General features: G+C 45.5%; 1 protein-coding gene across 2 annotated transcripts in view; it reads right to left on the bottom strand.

Moving 5' to 3' along the window:
• MTOR (mechanistic target of rapamycin kinase) overlaps positions 1-20140 on the bottom strand; it is a 1113749-nt gene that overhangs the window by 810433 nt on the left and 283176 nt on the right. For both annotated transcript variants that reach the window (XM_069241238.1, XM_069241237.1), the window contains exons 12-16: positions 13131-13346; positions 11256-11461; positions 6653-6775; positions 5583-5666; positions 2085-2177 (exon numbers count right to left, since the gene is read on the bottom strand). In XM_069241238.1, the coding sequence (XP_069097339.1) occupies positions 2085-2177; positions 5583-5666; positions 6653-6775; positions 11256-11461; positions 13131-13346 (722 nt within the window). The remainder of the gene's footprint in view (positions 1-2084; positions 2178-5582; positions 5667-6652; positions 6776-11255; positions 11462-13130; positions 13347-20140) is intronic.

Here is a 20140-nt window from a genome sequence, read left to right on the forward strand (position 1 = left end):
TTACACTTCCTGGATGAGGCAAGCTGTAGGAAGCTGGCCTTGTGTGTGGTGAGCACCTATGCTGTTATCACCTTATACCAGGTCCAGGTGTCCCCTATTAGTGAGGTGTAGACAGTGTCTAAGAAGCCAAGGCTCTCAAGAGGTAGCTGTGGATGAGCAGCCAAGACTTATCCAGGCAACATGCAAAGCTTATGCAAAAACACTACAGTCACACAGCACTTACACACATGAAAGAACCACACCGTGTTACAAAAATAAAGGTACTTTAATATAGTAACACAAATACTAAAATACTGAATAGGCAATACTCCAATAGGAGGTAAGTAAACACACGAGGAACTAGTAGCCCCAAAAGGTGAGTACTAGGGTGCCCCCCAGCGACCAGAAGAGAAGAGGTAAGTCCATGGTTATTACCCAAACCCACAGGAGAACTTTGGAAAAGGAATGTGTAAAACCCAGACAAGACTGTAAGAAACCATAGGTGGATCCTGACGGAACAGGATCTTCAAAAGAAGAGGACTAAGTCTAGTTCGAGTTGGAGTGTCCGGCTGTGGCAGGAGCCACTGCTCACCCTTCTGTGGATGCAGGACCAGGTCGCCAGGGTATCAAGAAAGTCAGCAGTGCAGCAAAGGAGCAGAAGAGGAGTTACAGAAGTGATTTAAGTGATGCCCCACATCGGCGGTCGTGATGCAGTCAGTCAGTGATGCTGGAAAACCACCAACAAACCTTAGCAAATGCAAGAGTCGAAGAAGATTTGGCAAGGCTGAAGAGGACCAGCAATGCCCAGGGGACTCGACCCAAGGAAGGGAGTCTGAGGTGAACTTCAGCAGATGGGAGAGTCACAGGAAGAGGAGGCAGCCCCCCACAGGCGACCCAGAGGCGGCAGGCACAGGAGTTGAAGTGAGGCCCAATCAGCACATCAGGAGAGGAGTCCCACATCGCTGGAGCAGCAGGCAGGAGGCTGTATTTTGCAGGGAAGAGTGCTGGCAGCCGGGGCTACACTGAGCTTGAAGATCCCTTGGAGGAGGAAAAAACAAGCCTTAGCAGCTGCAAGAGTCGCAGTGCACATGGGTGCTGTCCTGCAAGGAGAGGCAAGTGCTTACCGTTTCCCAAGATGGACAGCTGATAGAGAGGACCCAAAACTAATAAGCATGTTAATGTCAGTGATTGAGAATCACTGAACCATTTTTTTTTTGTTTTGTTTTAATAAATGATAAGTTTGAGAAGTAGTATGTAGAAAGATGTGCACATAGTTTGCAAATAGGGGCTGAAACTGCAATGCATCACTAAAGTGTATGGGATCTAGAAGGATGTCATGTTAGATTAAAAATGCATTTGCACACCACATGTTTGCATTACTTCAGGATATTATCAAAAGGAAGCCAATATGACTATGGACATTATTTGGTATTTGGCAGATGGGACACTTTGTAACAAACGTGGCGGATGTCCCTTCTGCTGTATTACAAGTGCGTTGTAAGCCTACCCATCAAAGTAAACATTCTTTCTCACTAAGCACATCCTGCACTGCGAAAGTCACTTCTGAAACTAGAAAATTCACAAGTTACACAGAGGTCTCCCTTAAATGAAGTAAGCATTGTTAGGACACAGACATCCGTCAACACTGGGTAAGAAACTAATTTGTTTATCTGTAGTGCAATACAACCCCAATACCAAAGATGACTTAAGACAGTACTAAATGTCTCATGAAGATTGCCCCAGATTTCAGTTCAGAAATCACACACTCAGGAAATACCAGGTGCAAAATTCCCCTCTAATCACAAGTTTTGGAGTTGATAATGCATTAGAAGCACAAAATTAATATTATGTATACCAACTTCTGAATCTTTTCACTCATTTAAATCACTTTTATCCGTGTACAAATTACACCATATTTTCCTAACAAAATGTGAAGAGGAAAATCCAAGGGTGCAGGTTTTCCTGCAAAACGTGTAATTTTGATTGGGCCACAACCTCATGTGTACTGCTGAATCTCGATTAGAATAGGCTTCATAATGCAGACATAAACACTGTGTACATGTAGCAGGCATAGAAAGTTAAAGATGTACGTGCAAGGCACTTACCTGTCGTTTGGCAAGAAGTGAGGAGTCTTGCAGCATGTCCATGATAATGGGGAACAGCTCGTCCATCCACTTCCTCATTTCAAGACCACTGACCTGAAAGAAAACAGGGAATTAAGAGAAGAGTAAGAATCCTGCACTGCGAAAGTCACTTCTGAAACTAGAAAATTCACAAGTTACACAGAGGTCTCCCTTAAATGAAGTAAGCATTGTTAGGACACAGACATCCGTCAACACTGGGTAAGAAACGCATCTAACACACAGAGCTTCTAAATAACATCTACACATTACAGCAAAATGTCTCTTAAATGAATAAACCGAAGCAAATGCAGACTGCTCTCAAAATCAGCAACTACTAGCAGGTAACAAAGAGCAGTGACTCAACATCCACCCCAAGTCAGCAAACACCTACAGGTGACACAGACAGCCTGTACCAAAGATATGCGGGTAACAAAGAGGGGTCTTTAGCAAAACCAAAAAACAAATGCATGTAATGGAGCCTGATTATACTAGCAAACACCTCTATTATATGTGAGTGCTCATGCTCACCAAGAAATACATGCTGTAGGCATAAAAAGATTCATAATCATCTATAGAAATAGTTGAGGACGGCAAGCATCAGCAAAAAACTTAGAGAATAAAGAATGTGCCCACCAAATCCTTCACTCAGAAGAGAATAAGAGAGAGATAAAGAAGATGCTTACTTCCCAGCAAAGCCTACAGGTAATAAACAGATTTAACCAACCATCTGCAGGAAACACAGAGTGCTCCCTTGCACCAGCAAACAATAAACTGGTAACAGAGCAATCCCTTCAGAAAACAAGAGCGAATGGCTCCAATCTGCATGGTAAAAGTTTTTCAGTACTACCAAAAACTGTATTTGTTTGAAACAACCAAGCCTCTAGAAGAAATAAACACTATTTAATACAATTTGCCTTTCGGCAGGACACTAGACCGTCTTATATAATAAAGAAGAATCAGAGTTGGCTCTATATGAACCTTCTTGTATACCAGCAGATCGCGTTCTTGCCGGTAAGAGCTAGGCCCTTGCTCGCCATCAACTTTACAAGCAACAGATTAGCTGAATCATTAGGGCAAAGTGCAAAGGAAAGAGAGGGCACTCTGGCAAAAACAATTTGACCCCTACATGTCTTGATTAACTTCATATGTTACTCATAAATGAGATGTGAGATCTTGTAACAATGGAACTGAACATGTCAAAGCATATACCGTCACATTATAACTCAATATAACATAATCCATGCTCCTGACACACCAGGTAATTAAATTATGTCCCCATATTATAAATGGTAAAAGTATAAATCCCAATAGTCCCACTTACAAAGACTGGTACTTTGTGCCAAGATTAGAGTGGGTGGTCTAATGAACAAGTTACTTAGCTTCAGTAACGATTTATCTGGGAGACATATTCTAGTTGCAGATTCCTTACGGAGTGTTGAAACATTTCAAACACTCACCTCCAGTCACAGATCTGGGTTTAATTCATCGTCATTTGGCTCGCCACCTCACCCAAGTTTGGACCCAGTCACATGCAAATCAGTCTTAACCCTGCTCCCCATGGGAACAGTCCAGCCCGAACCATAAAGTCAGGTCCTCTCTAGGTGGGAAACAAGCATCCTCTGACCAGTTTCGGGGTATTACTTCTCATCAGCCTGGCAAGCTTGAATCCAAGTGGTGCAGTGAAAAAGGGACCGATGCCTGGGCATACCCTAGCCACTTGGCTACGGGGCCGGGATGGGGTGGGCTTGGGGGAGGAGTGAAAAATAAAAACATGCTTACCCGTGGGGGAGACACATTAATCTCTCCTCCGTCCTCTTCCCGGCTGCACACAGGCTATCAGCCAATCACGACACCGCTGTCACCAGCATGATAGCAGTGTCATGATTGGTCTGAACGGCCTGCTTCACCGCTCAGACTGGGAGTGGAAGCCCGGGCATGTTCTCCACTCGGCTGTGCAATACAGCCGGGCTGGGATTATGCAAAGTGCACGTCTGTTTGGCTGGTCTAACACAGCCAGCTAAACAGACATGCACACTTTGGGTGCACATAGCCTTCCTCCAGCCCCCTCCCGCCAGCCCCGCCCATCCCTTCTCCCAGAAAAAATAAAATGATAATAATATAGTGTTATTATCATTTTATTTTACCATTCCCCCAATTCAGTTTGGCAACGCTCCTCTGCCTTAGCGGAGGAGCCGCCCCTGCACCTGGTGAGTGAGTTTATTACATTTTTCTGATTACATTCCTCTCATTTACTGTGTCGGCTCTCTAGCAATACCTCCGTAGATGAATGCATTTGGGCCTTGACAAATGAATGGTAAGAAAAATCTTGTTAGTAAGATTTTTGCCGTTCAGAAAGGGTAAGAGGCAAAACCACTAAACATCTGAAGCCTGAGATCACCATCTCAATGATTGTAAAAGAGATAGGTAGAATTGAAAAGACTTGGACTAGTGGTCCCAGTGCTCCACAAGTTAGAACTGTGTGGGTCACACATGCAGCCTAATATGGCTTAATATTAGGGTGCACCACAGGGAGAGAGGTGTATTTGCCTAACCAATCTGTGTAAAGCAAGCCCCACACAAATACACCACCATTAAAAGATCTAAGCATTGGATAGTCTTGAATAAAACCAGAAAGGAATATGTCAAGTTCAAGATAAACAAAAGATTGAACAGCGTCAGAAGAACAAGTGCAAGCCTGGATGCCAGGACCTGAAATGGAGCTCTTCTCAAACTGGAAAGATGGGTCAAATAAGGATAGCAGCAGAACGTTTGGAGAGGGCAAAAGCTCACCATGAGGACCAGCAGTCTGCTGAACAGAGATGCTGCTGTTCTATTATAAACTGCAGGCACAATATTCCATGTTAACACACTGTAATATAGGAGTTTGCAACTTGTATGTCCACTGAGCAGAAGCAGTCATTGTGCAGACTTAAGACCAGGAGTTCACATGAACCACCACACCTCTCCAGTAAGAAATTACTAAGTAAACATGTTTATTAAGACAATAATCCAACCAACACACACCAAACTTCTCCAGGCAATACGGGTTACCTAAAACTAGCCAAAACACTCAGCTTAAATTGAGACTTCTCTACATATACAATCACTGTTGTGTAAGATGCAGAGCTTACCAGAAAACACCACCAACTAACTGAGAGCTCTTCCAACCAGTCCCCCAAAAGAAAAGATTACTGGAATTTATCAAGTTCAGTCTGCTGTGTCATCTCCTTGAAACAAAGGCTTTCATGTAGTATTGTGTCTCACTTCTGTGAGTGAACTCCCCACTGATTCTTCGGGAAACAGAACAAGTCTCTTCACAGTACCCCACTTTAAAAAAGTTTGCACTGTCCTGCAACACTATGTTCATCATGGATATTCCTGCCTGTGGAACAGTGACTAATCCTATCAAATCCAGGGCCACTGAGATCTGAGGACACAAAAAAGACTGAAATAATCCTATTTCATCAAGGGTACACTTACCTGTGCTAGCTCCCCGATTGTAGCCAGGACTCCAGTCACCACCCCTGGATTAGGGTCTGGGTCTTTCAATTTAAGGATCAGCGCCTGAGAGCACAGAAAGGAAGACAAGTTAGTGCCTGTGAGGAGCAGCAAGCAAGAGGCAGCCTTAAGGCCTGTGAATAGCAAACAGAGGAGGAGGCGGCAAACTAAACAGCCAATAAGAATAGAAAAAGGATGTGGTACGGACAGGTCTCTGTGAGAAGCAGAGTGGGTTGGATGGAGAATCAATGTCAGGGGGGTGAGACAGCACCCACTAAGAGCAAAAGGGAGCAGTTAGATTTAAGATGTGAGAGAGGAGATAATGATGAATATAGATGGGGGAGCTGCAGCGGCCAGAAGCAAAAGAAAAAAGGGTAGCAGTGAGTCTCAGTGAACATGAATAATTAAGATGGGATTAAATGGAGGGGTTTTGCACAGAGAAAATCTGGAAATGGTGAGATATGCCTGTGATAGTTAGAGAAGGAAAGAGAACAGTTCAATCCCCAGGAGGAGCAGGGAGGTAGAATAAGAGTGCGCATCTAATAGCATCCAAAAGGGAACAAGCGAGTCATTTCATACAAGGAGCTAAATTAGATTTAGGACCTATGAAGAGATGAGATGCGAGTCAGTGTGTGCGCAAAAGATAATCAGACTCTTACAGTGGAATGACAGTCCACACCTGCAAGTTGAGGTGGGCAGAGTGAGAATCAGTGCCTGTGAGCAGCATGCAGAGAGTAGCAGAGAAGGCGAAAGCCAGAAGTAGGAAGAGCAAAAAGAGGACGAGTAAGCATCAACGGAATAGCAATGAGGAGAAGAGGGAGATTTAGTGCCTGGGAAGAGCGAAGAAGGGTAGTGAGAGTCACTGCCCTCAAAGAGCATTGAGGAGAACTGAGTCTGGGCCTGCAGGGAGTAGAAAGAGGGAGTGAGACAACACCTGTGAGGATCAGAGTGAGAGACCGGAGGAGTAACCATGTGCCTGGAAGATACCTTATCGATTGAAGAACAAATCTTAGCACAAGCACAATGTCAATGCCACAGGATGCATACGTCACCTTGAGGATAGGCTCCATATATGGTCGAATAAGGCGAGGGGCATTGGAGACCAGGTGCCCCAGCATTCGTGCACTCTGCTCTTTGTTCCTGCCAACACCGCTGTGCTCCAACTCTGTTAGGATCTGCAGAGGAACACAGACTTTATAAATGTTGTCATTACCACCCAAGAAAGAATTTGCAGCAGTAGAGAGGCAGCGCATGGCATGATAACACTATCAAAGTTAGAGTGTCATGTGGTGATTTACCATCCCACAGACAAGGATGGTCAGAATATATGTCCACCCACAATTAAAAAAACTAAAACAGGATCAGAAAGTGACCGAATCAATCAAAGTCAGAGACAGGAAGAAAGGTCAAGCAAAACATCTGACATTTGACCTCTTTCCAAAAAGTATTCAGAAAAGCCAAATATGGCCTTTGCAGTCACAAAAGTTAATCACAGACCAGGAGCTCTGAAGCAACAAATAGCCACAGATGCTCTGTGCAGCCACCACTAAAACACAGAGGCATTAACACACTCTCATGCTGCTAAATATAGGCATTTGAATTTACAGAACAACTTCATTCAACACACTACAAATGTACCACAGTAACCAAATGTAACACTCTACATTCATTGCACAGAAAGATACCACAACGATTGTTCCTTAGTTTAAAGCTGGAAAACACATTAAACAGAACGTTTAAAAAAAATCAACACATCATAAATAGGCTGTGAAATAGATTATTGTAGGAAGTTGGCTCTGTATGCACTATTTCAAAGTAAGGAATAGTAGGCACAGAGTCCAAGGGTTCCCCTTAGAGGTAAGATAGTGGCAAAAAGAGATAATACTAATGCTCTATTTTGTGGTAGTGTGGTCGAGCAGTAGGCTTATCAAAGGAGTAGTATTAAGCATTTGTTGTACACACACAGGCAATGAATGAGGAACACACACTCAGAGACAATTCCAGGCCAAGAGGTTTTTGTATAGAAAAATATATTTTCTTAGTTTATTTTAAGAACCACAGGCTCAAGATTTACATGTAATACTTCAAATGAAAGGTATTGCAGGTAGGTACTTTAGGAACTTTGAATTACCAAAATAGCATATACAGTTTTCACATAAATCAGATATAGCTATTTTATAACTAGACAGTGCAATTTTCAACAGTTCCTGGGGGGAGTAAGAGTTTGTTAGTTTTTGCAGGTAAGTAAACCACCTACGGGGTTCAAGTTTGGGTCCAAGGTAGCCCACCGTTGGGGGTTCAGAGCAACCCCAAAGTTACCACACCAGCAGCTCAGGGCCGGTCAGGTGCAGAGGCCAAAGTGGTGCCCAAAACGCATAGGCTTCAATGGAGAAGGGGGTGCCCCGGTTCCAGTCTGCCAGCAGGTAAGTACCCGCATCTTCGGAGGGCAGACCAGGGGGGTTTTGTAGGGCACCGGGGGGGACACAAGTCCACACAGAAAGTACACCCTCAGCGGCACGGGGGCGGCCGGGTGTAGTGTGCAAACAAGCGTCGGGTTTGTAATAGATTTCAATGGGAGACCAAGAGGTCTCTTCAGCGATGCAGGCAGGCAAGGGGGGGGGGGGGCTCCTCAGGGTAGCCACCACCTGGGCAAGGGAGAGGGCCTCCTGGGGGGGTCACTCCTGCCCTGGAGTTCGGATCCTTCAGGTCCTGGGGGCTGCGGGTGCAGAGTCTTTACCAGGCGTCGGGATCTGAGGAGCAGGCAGTCGCGGTCAGGGGGAGCCTCGGGATTCCCTCTGCAGGCGTCTGGCTACTCACGGTCACGCAGTCGCCAGGGAGTCCTCCCTGAAGTGATTGTTTTCCACAAGTGGAGCCGGGGGCGTCGGGTGCAGAGTGTCAAGTCTCACGCTTCCGGCGGGAAACGCAAGTTGTTTCAAAGTTGCAGTCTTTGGTGAACAGGGCCGCTGTCCTCGGGAGTTCTTGGTCCTTCTAGAGCAGGGCAGTCCTCTGGGGATTCAGAGGTCGCTGGTCCCTGGGGAGAGCGTCGCTGGAGCAGTGTCTTTAGAAGTGGGGAGACAGGCCGGTAGAGCTGGGGCCAAAACAGTTGGTGTCTCCGTCTTCTCTGCAGGGTTTTTCAGCTTAGCAGTCCTCTTCTTCTTAGGTTGCAGGAATCTAGTTTCCTAGGTTCTGGGGAGCCCTTAAATACTAAATTTAAGGGTGTGTTTAGGTCTGGGGGGTTAGTAGCCAATAGCTACTAGCCCTGAGGGTGGCTACACCCTCGTTGTGCCTCCTCCCTGAGGGGAGGGGGGCACATCCCTAATCCTATTGGGGGAATCCTCCATCTGCAAGAAGGTGGATTTCTAAAAGTCAGAGTCACCTCAGCTCAGGACACCTTAGGGGCTGTCCTGACTGGCCAGTGACTCCTCCTTGTTTTTCTCATTATCTCTCCTGGACTTGCCGCCAAAAGTGGGGGCTGGGTCCAGGGGGCGGGCATCTCCACTAGCTGGAGTGCCCTGGGGCATTGTAATACGAAGCCTGAGCCTTTGAGGCTCACTGCTAGGAGTTAAAGTTCCTACAGGGGGGAGGTGTGAAGCACCTCCACCCAGAGCAGGCTTTGTTTCTGTCCTCAGAGAGCACAAAGGCTCTCACCACATGGGGCCAGAAACTTGTCTCTCAGCAGCAGGCTGGCACAGACCAGTCAGTCCTGCACTGAACAATTGTGTAAAATACAGGGGGTATCTCTAAGATGTCCTATGTGTGCATTTTTAATAAATCCAACACTGGCATTAGTGTGGGTTTATTATTCTGAGAAGTTTGATACCAAACTTCCCAGTATTCAGTATAGCCATTATGGAGCTGTGGAGTTCGTTTTTGACAGACTCCCAGACCATATACTGTTATGGCTACCCTGCACTTACAATGTCTAAGGTTTTGTTTAGACACTGTAGGGGCATAGTGCTCATGCACCTATGCCCTCACCTGTGGTATAGTGCACCCTGCCTTAGGGCTGTAAGGCCTGCTAGAGGGGTGACTTATCTATGCCATAGGCAGTGTGAGGTTGGCATGGCACCCTGAGGGGAGTGCCATGTCGATTTAGTCATTTTCTCCCCACCAGCACACACAAGCTGGCAAGCAGTGTGTCTGTGCTGAGTGAGGGGTCCCTATGGTGGCATAAGACATGCTGCAGCCCTTAGAGACCTTCCCTGGCATCAGGGCCCTTGGTACCAGGGGTACCAGTTACAAGGGACTTACCTGGGTGCCAGGGTTGTGCCAATTGTGGAGACAATGGTACATTTTAGGTGAAAGAACACTGGTGCTGGGGCCTGGTTAGCAGGGTCCCAGCACACTTCTCAGTCAAGTCAGCATCAGTATCAGGCAAAACGTGGGGGGTAACTGCAACAGGGAGCCATTTCTTTACAATTATTACAATGCATTAACCATCCACAAACCAGCTTCCTCTCTTATGACCCATGGACATTATATGCTTGCCTTTGGCCCTGTACAGCACTCTGCTGCCTTTTGGCTAGATTCGTGCTATAGAGTTACCACATTCATACATACATACATGCCATTAACAGAACTACTTGCTACAATAGCTCTGAAACACAACATATTTTTGTCAGAACACCACACACCCACTACATTTCAATCCAACACATTATACAGACTCTAATCTCAGTCTCCTCTCTGGTGGCATCTGAATTTCAAAACACAAGAAACACAATGGACAGAATATCACGTGCCTCACAAAGGCATAGAAAACCATGAACCAGAGAACCAGCTACCCATTTTATACAGCCACATGTACTGCCCTAAATAATGTTATCTGCTTGGCAATGGGCGTGCCTACCAAACTAGAAGGTACATAAACCATTTATAATTCTCTTCAGCCACGTGTCTCCATCACCAAATCATTCAATGAACAAGATATTGTTATTGTGCCAAGATGCGAGCCACAACTCAATAACTGATAACGCATCACCGCTAACTGACTCCAACCTAGATAGAAGCATTAAAAGTAAATGCAGACTGTTAAAGGTACAAATATACAACAATGTGCTAAACAAACACCGATAATGTGTTAAAACATAATAAATGGCCTTCACAGACAGCCTTATACCAAGCAAAAGTTACTAATGGAAAGCGTAAAACAGAAAACCTTGCGGCCACAGACTACAGCCTTAAGCCACAGAAGGCCCCAAGGACCATCTAAAAGACAAACAGATCCCCTCATCTTGTAAGCCCACAGAAGCCATAGAAAGACTGGCAGCCAAGAGCAGCCATTTAACAACAGACAATAAACAGCCTCAGATCCTTAACCTTAACTCACAGTCTGTCACACATTCACTGACACCAGCTGAAGACTGATGCAGTCACAGACATCCAATAAGCTGTGGTGGCTTAAGCAGTCATAAAAATATCCAGCTACCAGAAACAGCCTGACATCCACATTCTACTGCAGGGAAATAAAAGACATCCACGGAGCCATACCGTCCCAGCAGCCACACAAGGAAAAGGCAAACTGATGTACTCTACCTGCGTCAATGTTAGCATCTCCCAACCCCATGAGATTGCACACTTATCCGTTTAAAAAACATGAACAGAAGGCATAGTCACAAATGTAAAATAATTTTTTTCATGCTCTACTATCTATACCTGTATTAACATCTTGCGCAGGAATGGCATGACGAAGGCAGGGTTCATGCTACTGAGCCGCCCAATGGTACAGATAGCCAGCTCTCGGATCTCAAACACCTCATCGTTGAGGGCCACAAAAAGTGCCTGTAGGTTTTCTGCCTGTGCTAGGTGAGTGTCAAAGCGTTCATCCAGCGAAGCCAGCACACAGTACCGGATATCAGGATCTGCAAAGAGGGATATCTTTATTCACAACATCAACAGGGTGTGTCCGACATTCGCATTTCCTGTGGTGGGCCTATTCGTAAATGTACAACCTCTAACATCTCTTAACATTCTGCAGATAAGCATTTACCAGTCACTCTCTCCTAGATAATATCCCATCAAGACAATTGTGAGCACCTCTCCTGTCGGTAGTGTCCCACCACCACAGTGGTTTATATTTTCCTACCAGCCCTCCTTGAAAATACCTCTATTCAGTGCAAAATGCATCACTGACAATAGTCAAAACCTTTCGTGCTTATTCAAATTCTGATTCAAAGCTAGAAAATCAACTACCTAAATATTATGAAGTTACAGCAATAAGAGGCAAGTACAGATTGCATTCTTAAGTTTAGGTCAACATAACCTGAAGATACGTACATTCTCAAGGTACACATATGAGGAGTTAAGTAAAGTATATCTGTACTTATCTATAAATGCTTACATTCAAAATACTGAAGTTTTGGATATTCTAGCCATTTATTTTTATAGAACAATATTTAAAACTTGGCATTGCAGTAGCATACCTCTCAGACACTAGATACCCATCCTTACTGGTCTGTTTGGTTTCAAATGACACAGTGAAATCTTGGCCAATATCGGGGATCTGTGGTGACCATGGATGATAAGATAACATGGACCATCTTTTGGTTTCATTGTTGAGAGTATGAATGCTTACATGAAATATATTTTATTTCATGCATTTGTTTGGCTTATACATGGTGCTCACACCCCTTTGTAGCTCATTCAGAGGAAAAAGTGAGAAGTCCTAATCTCTATGGCAAAAATATGGGATTCCAGCTCTTTCAAGTATCATGACATCTTTGGGTGTGTATACGTCTCTCTATCATCGGCTAGACAACTAGCTGGTTCAGGAAAGCTGACCTCAGGTGTGCGGTAACTCTATTTCAGAAACATAAATCATTACTCAATTTAAAATTGGTAGTTTTAGTACAGCCACAAAAGGTTTTTTATGTCACGAGACAAAGAAATGGCTGGAGGGAGATATGGTTATTCACATGTTGCATGACCGTTAAAAGATTCCTAGCACAATTCCTTAGGTCACCTGCAGCTGGCTCCTACAACACGCAGGAAGGTTCATTCAGAAGCACAGATTAAAGGTGACCTTCGACTGGCTTGTGCAAAGAGTGTCCTTTATGCCAAGCGCGCTCGATCTCTTAATTACCGAAGAGGCTTTCTTTCTTCCAAAAGCTTTCTAAGCTTGGTTTGCATTAACCTCTATGTTATTACTCTTTCTATATGACAGAGATGCCTGCAATGTTAAGGCTCTTTTTTTCAGTGCCTGACAGATGCCACAGCTATGCTCTCCTACCCTCACTTACAATGGAGTTTTAATACAACAAAAGGTTGCTACATGCTATAGGTTTCTAATGAGATAGAAATAAACAAGGGTTGGAAATGATAAGGAAACACCAATGAATGACAAAAGTACCACACACTGAATTCAGCCAGGTTTAAATGCAGTGATGTCACAATCTCCCACAAACTATCACAGTGTTTATACTAGCGAGCAGCCACACCTCACTACTGAGAGATTGTTCCCTTGCAACAGTTGTATTAGACTCATGAGCTACAAACCTTCAAATATTTGAAACAGCTCAGAGCCTCTCTTACCTGGATCAGTTATTCCAACCACCAGCAATTTGCTGAGCACATCAGCCACCACTTGCACTGCAGTCTGACTGACCACATGACCATGTCCACTGATGAGGTGAATGGATGGTGTAAGCAAACGGGAGCACGTCCTAGCAGCCTCAATCCTGATCTCCTTATGCTCACTATTCAAGAAGTGGTCTGCACAATGCCGGACAAACTGCGTCAACGAATGCCCTGGAAAGAAATGGAAAGGTGAGTTAATGGTACACTTAGCAATGAAATGGAAGAAGGTAATATCAGATTCAAAGAATTAGAACATCACCAAGAAAACACAGGTGGTCATCAGCAGAGAAGGCAAAACGAGAAGCCAAGCACAACACTTAAAGGTCACAAATAAAAATCAGGCCACAGTCTTGATTTCAAAAACGACTCTAGGAGGGTATGATATCACTGTATCTTTTAGCTAATTCTCAGTGCCATAATGTTCACCTAAGGCAAAGGGCAGCAGTGGCTGTTGCATTTTGCAGCAGATGGTACACTGCGCAAGGGCCAGGGCAATCTACATGAGCTACCCCCTCCTGTACAAGCCTGGGGTACGGCAGGAGGGGCGCAAATCTATATTGGGAGCCATGTACTGTACGAGCTGTCTCATTTTGCACAAGCTAATACATCCTGCACACGTCGCCATCACAATCTGCATATGACACCAAATCCTGTACAAGCTAAACAGTGCTTGACTGATCTGAGTGGCTGGAAGGAAAAAACAAAAATGTGATTTCTTCAAAATGTCACAGTATCATTCACTTATGTAAAATTATACACCATTTAAATGGCCAGAGGAGTGAACTTCAAACTTTCCAAAGAGTGCAGAATGCAAAAATGAGAAAGGTTTGGCTATAAATGCATATTTCTAGATAGGGTGAAGAACAGTTTAAAATTCTTTGTGCACCAGGAAAAATGTATACACGGCACGCAGTAGCGTTCCCTTCATGGCCATAGACATCCTGGTGCAATTTTAAAAATACGGCGCTGAAAATGTTTGATTCAATATAAAACTCCTCTAGGTTAAGTCTTCTGAATGTACGACACAGTAGCCGCCACATCATACTAAGACCTGAGTCAATAACTAAGTTTGGAAAGAGTTTACATTTGACACTCCAGGCAAGGGCCTTCAGCACAATAAGATTTGGTTAAAGTCTTTTTACTGGTCCTGCTAGGTGAATGCCGCTGGAGAGGTATTATCCTAACTCTCATAAACTTCATCATTAGTTAACTCCATGGAAACAATAACGGAGTGGCTAGTAATTGCAATTAGTCTCCAACTAAGTAGAAGGGAGATGGACATCGAGTACAAGGAACTTGGGGAGGGGTTGGTAGAAGGTGACATGGGTTAGTGATGTTAAGAATATACAGTTATGATTGAGATGAATGGGATATGCACATATGTTTAAATCAGATTTTGAAGCTTGTTGTCTGCTTCGGATTGGAATTTTCACTGAGACGTGTAATGGTTAGTCAGGTGAATACCTGATGATAAAATATTACAAAAACATGAACCCCACGGCATGCTTCTAATTCTTTTATTATATTCTAATTTATTTAATTGTTTTTGTAAAGCTCTGGCATTTGACAGACTGGTATTTCGTAGAGCTGATAATGATAAAAGCAACAATTCCCGTTTAATTACTTGCTTCTGGGTTCTAAGGAACACTAACATCCTGTATTTCTACCTTTTACCCAACTTTCTCGCCGCCTTTAGGGCATGGGCAGGTCGTAACTACTAATTGATGCCATCATTTTTATTACAACGTAATGGGAGTGGATGGTACTTTTTAACTGAAACAAAGGATTTAAACCCTTTGAAGGAATCTGAATGGCAAACTGAAAATTATTTTGCAACCATTATGAGCAACATAAGGTAGCAATCGCTCCGCTGTTCTCTGCCACACCAAGAGATTGTTAGAAATGATCCTTCTTATAAGGCTACTAGACAGTAGTAGGATGACAGGGTCACTGTATAGGGAGACTGGAGTCCTTTGAAAGGCTGCAGTGGGCTACTTCTTTCTGAGGATAGTTTTTGACTGACAGCTCTGATGATGAACTGGTTGTCCCTTTTAGATCTTGAGCCGTCTTGACGTCTGCGTGTTCCCTGGAACTGTAGCTTTTAGAAATCTCTCTTCTTCCCTTCAGATTAATATTTATTTTTTAACTGACATGGAAGGCATGAGGGATTAGAGATATGCACAGGACCTTTATGCCCATCATCTTCAATTCTGTCCTCACTGTCAGAGGCTGTTCTCTCTGGTAGAGCTGAGTTTGATGAGTTAATGCCAATATCCTCTTTTGTATCAAAGCCGCCTTTGCTCTCCTCTGCTTTAGTGTTGCTCCTAAAACCACATTCTCTCTCTCAGTGCCAGGGAATGATTTATCTTAAGTTGAAGGAGAATCCTAACCTGTGTAGTGTACACGTGTATTCCATGGCTTCTCAAGAGCACTGCCACCACAGAAAAGTATTTGGAAAACAGTCTTTGTGTCAGTGTTTCCCAAAGGAAAGCACCCTGAAAGAATAATGTAACTTGTCTACCACAAACCTGTGCTATTCCTTGTGTCTGCTGCTCATCGTTGCATGTAGGTAGGAATCCTAGAGGTCTATGATTGCCACGTAGTCCTCTTGCTTTAAGAATGGGAGGACTTCAAGTGTGGTCTTCTTGAACTTTTGGGTCTTGAAGAACTTGTTCACAAATCAAAGTTCCATAACAGGCATCAATGTCAGGTCTGGTTTTCGAATCAGGGATTATACAGAGTATAGTCTCTTGGTTTGTGTTAGGAACTCTATCCAATAACCATGTTGCATGATACTGAGTACTCGTTTGTCGGAAGTGAATGTTCTTCACTCCTGGAGGAATTCTTCTATCCCGCCCCCTGATGGTGTTCTGCGTCAGGGGTCCTGTATTTGGGATTCACTTTTTTTCCCCAATTTTATTTATGCAAGTATCACAGTGTACATACATTTATGCCATATGAAGAGCCTTGTACCAGAACCCCGCACCATATCTTGCTCCAAAAGTTATAACATTGGCCTAAGTCTAGTTAGTCATTTGCAGACTTGTTCAGAGTATTCATGTACATGGCCAGGTAGTACAATAATACTTATACAGATTTTCGGCGTGTCTACATAACAGTGGCATATTGTGGTGGTGGGCTATCCAGCTCACGGCAATACATTGCACAGTATATTCAAAGTACAACAACTAAAATGCAATATTGTAATATATTTTACTAGATACAAATGGGGGGAAAGAACTGCTGTTGAGCACCACCAGACCAGTCAACAATATCTAGGCAGCAGTCCCTAAATGGGTAGCCAAACCCAGGCTGTGACTACCTAAGCTGATTGAACAATGAGAAGAGGAAACCAAGGCCATGTAATGAAGTCGACAAGGGGAAGGTGGGGAGGCTTATCACTCATAAACAAATAATCAATTATCACACACTACCACTTCACCGCCCAATAGGCTATGAGAGCACCCATATCCCTCTACCTAGTGATCATCCGCTGAAGGGTATCCGTCCTCCCCCACAGGCTCCCCATGTAGACTTTCAATCATGCCACACCAGAGTTCAAGATCGCGTTCAGCATGCTCGTCCATACGCGTCTTACTACGGTGACTTCCTCTGCAGATGCCCACTCAATGAGGTCGTTCAATCATGTCTCCTGTACCGGAGGGGCCGGGCTCGCGCATCGGATCACAATGCCCCTCTTAGCTAGAACAAGCCCCAGCTGCGCAAATCTAAATGTCATTTTACGCCCTTTTTTTAGGGAGTGGGAGGAGGCCCAGCAAACAATGTTTCATCGTTAACTGCAGTTTTACAGCTGTTATCCCTCTTAGTGTTCGCACTATAGGGTGCCAAAAAGGCATAATAGAATTGCATGTCCACGTGAAATGCTCGAAATTGCCGGGGAACACACCACACTGAGCACAGCCAGCAGAGCGCAACGGCAATAGTTTATGTAGGGGTTGCGGTGTCAGATATACTCTATGCAAGTAGTAAAAATTTGTCAGTTTAAGCCTGGCATTGCTAGTCCCCTCACACACTAATGCACAGGCCCTATTCCACTCCAGATCCGTGAGCGGAGATCCCAGGTCTGCATCCCACCTATCCCTTGTCCCAATGATATTGATCTGTCCATCTTGCTTTAGGGCCTTATAGGTGCTAGAAAGGAACCCACGATCACATCCCGGGTCTATAATAGCTGTCATGAGGTGGGATTCAGTGGGCTCCTCAGGGAAAGAGGTCCAGATCTCCCGAGCATTCTGCTGTAAGCTGGCGTATTGTAGGAAATGGCCCTGGTCTATGCCAAAGAGGTTCTCAGCTTCTTCTTGCGTGACAAATGTGCAATTTTGATATAAATCCCCTGCATTGTTACATCCGCCTGCTCGCCATCAAGAAAAATCCATTATTTCAGAGGCCTGAACAAAAGGACAAATTCATCAGAGCGGAAGAAGGCGTGCATATGGTGCTCTCTGCAACACCCGTGTGACAGCTCTCTCCCACATTTTCACCACCTGTATCTCGCGGTGATCTAACTCCACTCATGAGCAGGCCTGGCAATCGGGATATACATACAGAACCTGCTAGTCACTTTTTTTCCCAATTAGGGGTATCACTACACCACATGGTCGCATAATGTAGTAAGCTCGCCATATAATATAAATGGAGGCCTGGCAGCCCCAGTCCCCCGTCAGCTAAGTCTAACTTCAAAACCTCAAGGAGGACTCTGCATCTCTTACTTGCCCAAATTAAAGACCACAGTAGTTAATCAATCTGCCGAAACAGCGAAGAAGGCAATTCACAAAAGGAATTTTGCATGACATATAGACACCATGGGAGTTATACCATTTTACTGAGTGCTATTCTACCCATTACTGATAACGGCAGGGTGATGCAGAACTGAACGGAGGCACGGAGACCATCCATTATTCATCCCATGTTCAATTCGTATTGAAGCTGAGAGGAGTGGGCTATTTGCATGCCCAAGTACTGAAAAGACTTGGGCCCTGATTCTAACCCCGGCGGTCTTCGACCGCCGGGGCGAGGGTCGGCGGGAGCACCGCCGACAGGCCGGCGGTGCCCCGCAGGGCATTCTGACCGCGGCGCTTTGGCCGCGGTCAGAAAGGGTAAACCGGCGGTCTCCCGCCGGTTTACCGCTGCCCTCAGAATCCCCCATGGCGGCGCAGCTTGCTGCGCCGCCATGGGGGATTCTGACCCCCCCTACCGCCATCCTGTTCATGGCGGGAAAGCCGCCATGAACAGGATGGCGGTAGGGGGGGGTCGCGGGGCCCCTGGGGGCCCCTGCCGTGCCCATGCCAATGGCATGGGCACGGCAGGGGCCCCCGTAAGAGGGCCCCGCAAGGTATTTCAGTGTCTGCCTTGCAGACACTGAAATACGCGACGGGTGCTACTGCACCCGTCGCACCTTCCCACTCCGCCGGCTCGATTACGAGCCGGCATCCTCGTGGGAAGGGAGATTTTCCCTGGGCTGGCGGGCGGTCTTTTGGAGACCGCCCGCCAGCCCAGGGAAAAACTCATAATACCCTCCGCGGTCTTCTGACCGCGGAGCGGTATTATGGGGGCGGAATTCTGGCGGGCGGCCTCCGCCGCCCGCTAGGATTAGAATCACCCCCTTGGTCTCCTATGTCAACCCTACCTGCGGTAACGCCGCTACCTCAACTGTCGCCAGCCCTGACATGGGGAACAATACCGTCTTTCAGTGATTGACATGGAGGCCAGATATCTCTCCAAAGTCCGCCATCATTTGTAACAATAGCTGGATCAATCTCTCTGGATCAGTGACATACATCAGAGTGGTGTCTGCATACATCAATACAACATGCCTTCTGGTCCCCACTCTACTGCCCCACGTTTCTAAGCCTGCCCTCAGTTGTATAATTAGAGGCTCCATAGCCAATGCAGTTAGCAGTGGCAACAACGGGCAGTCCTGACGTGTACTCATTCAATATCAAAAGGGTCCGACACCATCATCCCCGTTCACACCCTTGCTCGCGGGGCTGTATACAGCGGGCGAACCCATGCCAGGAAGTTTGGTCCAGTGCCTATTCTGCGCGGCACCTCTCATAGGTAATCCTAGGACAAGGTATAAAATGCCTTTTCTATGTCTAGGGGCACTAATGCAGCAGGAGCTGCAGAGTCGGACGTCTCATGTATTACATGTGATAACCTCTGCAGATTCATATGGGTTCCCCTCCCTGGGATAAATCCGCATTGATCGCCTCTAACCAGATGGGCCACGACTTGCCGCAGTTGGGTTGCCAGCACTTTAGCAAACAACTTCACAACAACATTGAGCATAGGTAACGGTCTGTAGGAGCCAGGATCCACCGGATCCTCCCCTGGTTTTGGAATCATAACAATCAGGGCTTCCCTCATGTGTGTTGGGGGGGTGCCTAAATCGCGGGCTTCACAAAACGTTTCTAATAATCTGGGGAGAAGCGTTGCAGAATATGCACAGTAAAACTCAGTTGGGAGCCCATCCGGACCCGACGTCCTACCATGCGCCATGGCGCCCAAAGCTTTCTGTAGCTCCTCTAACATCACCTCCCCAACCAGCTCCCCGTCTGATCTTCAGTGAGTCGGGGAATGCGAAGTCTGTCCAAATATCTGTACATCTGGCCTGCATCTTTTGTATTTGGGGATGTGTATATGTGTTTCAGATTATCCTGCAAAAGGAGGTTCACACGCACTTGTCCCAAATACCTCTCCCCAGTCGGTCCTTGCAATGATAGGATTACTGGTACAGCCCGCTCGCGCTTAAGGAGCCAGGCCAGCATGCGCTCTGAATGGTCCCACTCCCGGTTCAACCTCTGCCTGTTATCTTGTCGTACATAACTATCTAGCCTATTCCAAATATCTCCTCTTTTTGTGCGCATCGCGTGACAATCTGCCTCAGAGATAGCTCCACTGGTCACTCAGGACTGAAGAGTAGTCAGGTCATCGTTCTGTTGTGT

This window comes from Pleurodeles waltl, chromosome 6 (genome assembly GCF_031143425.1).
Source record: "Pleurodeles waltl isolate 20211129_DDA chromosome 6, aPleWal1.hap1.20221129, whole genome shotgun sequence".
Taxonomy (NCBI): Eukaryota; Metazoa; Chordata; class Amphibia; order Caudata; family Salamandridae; genus Pleurodeles; species Pleurodeles waltl.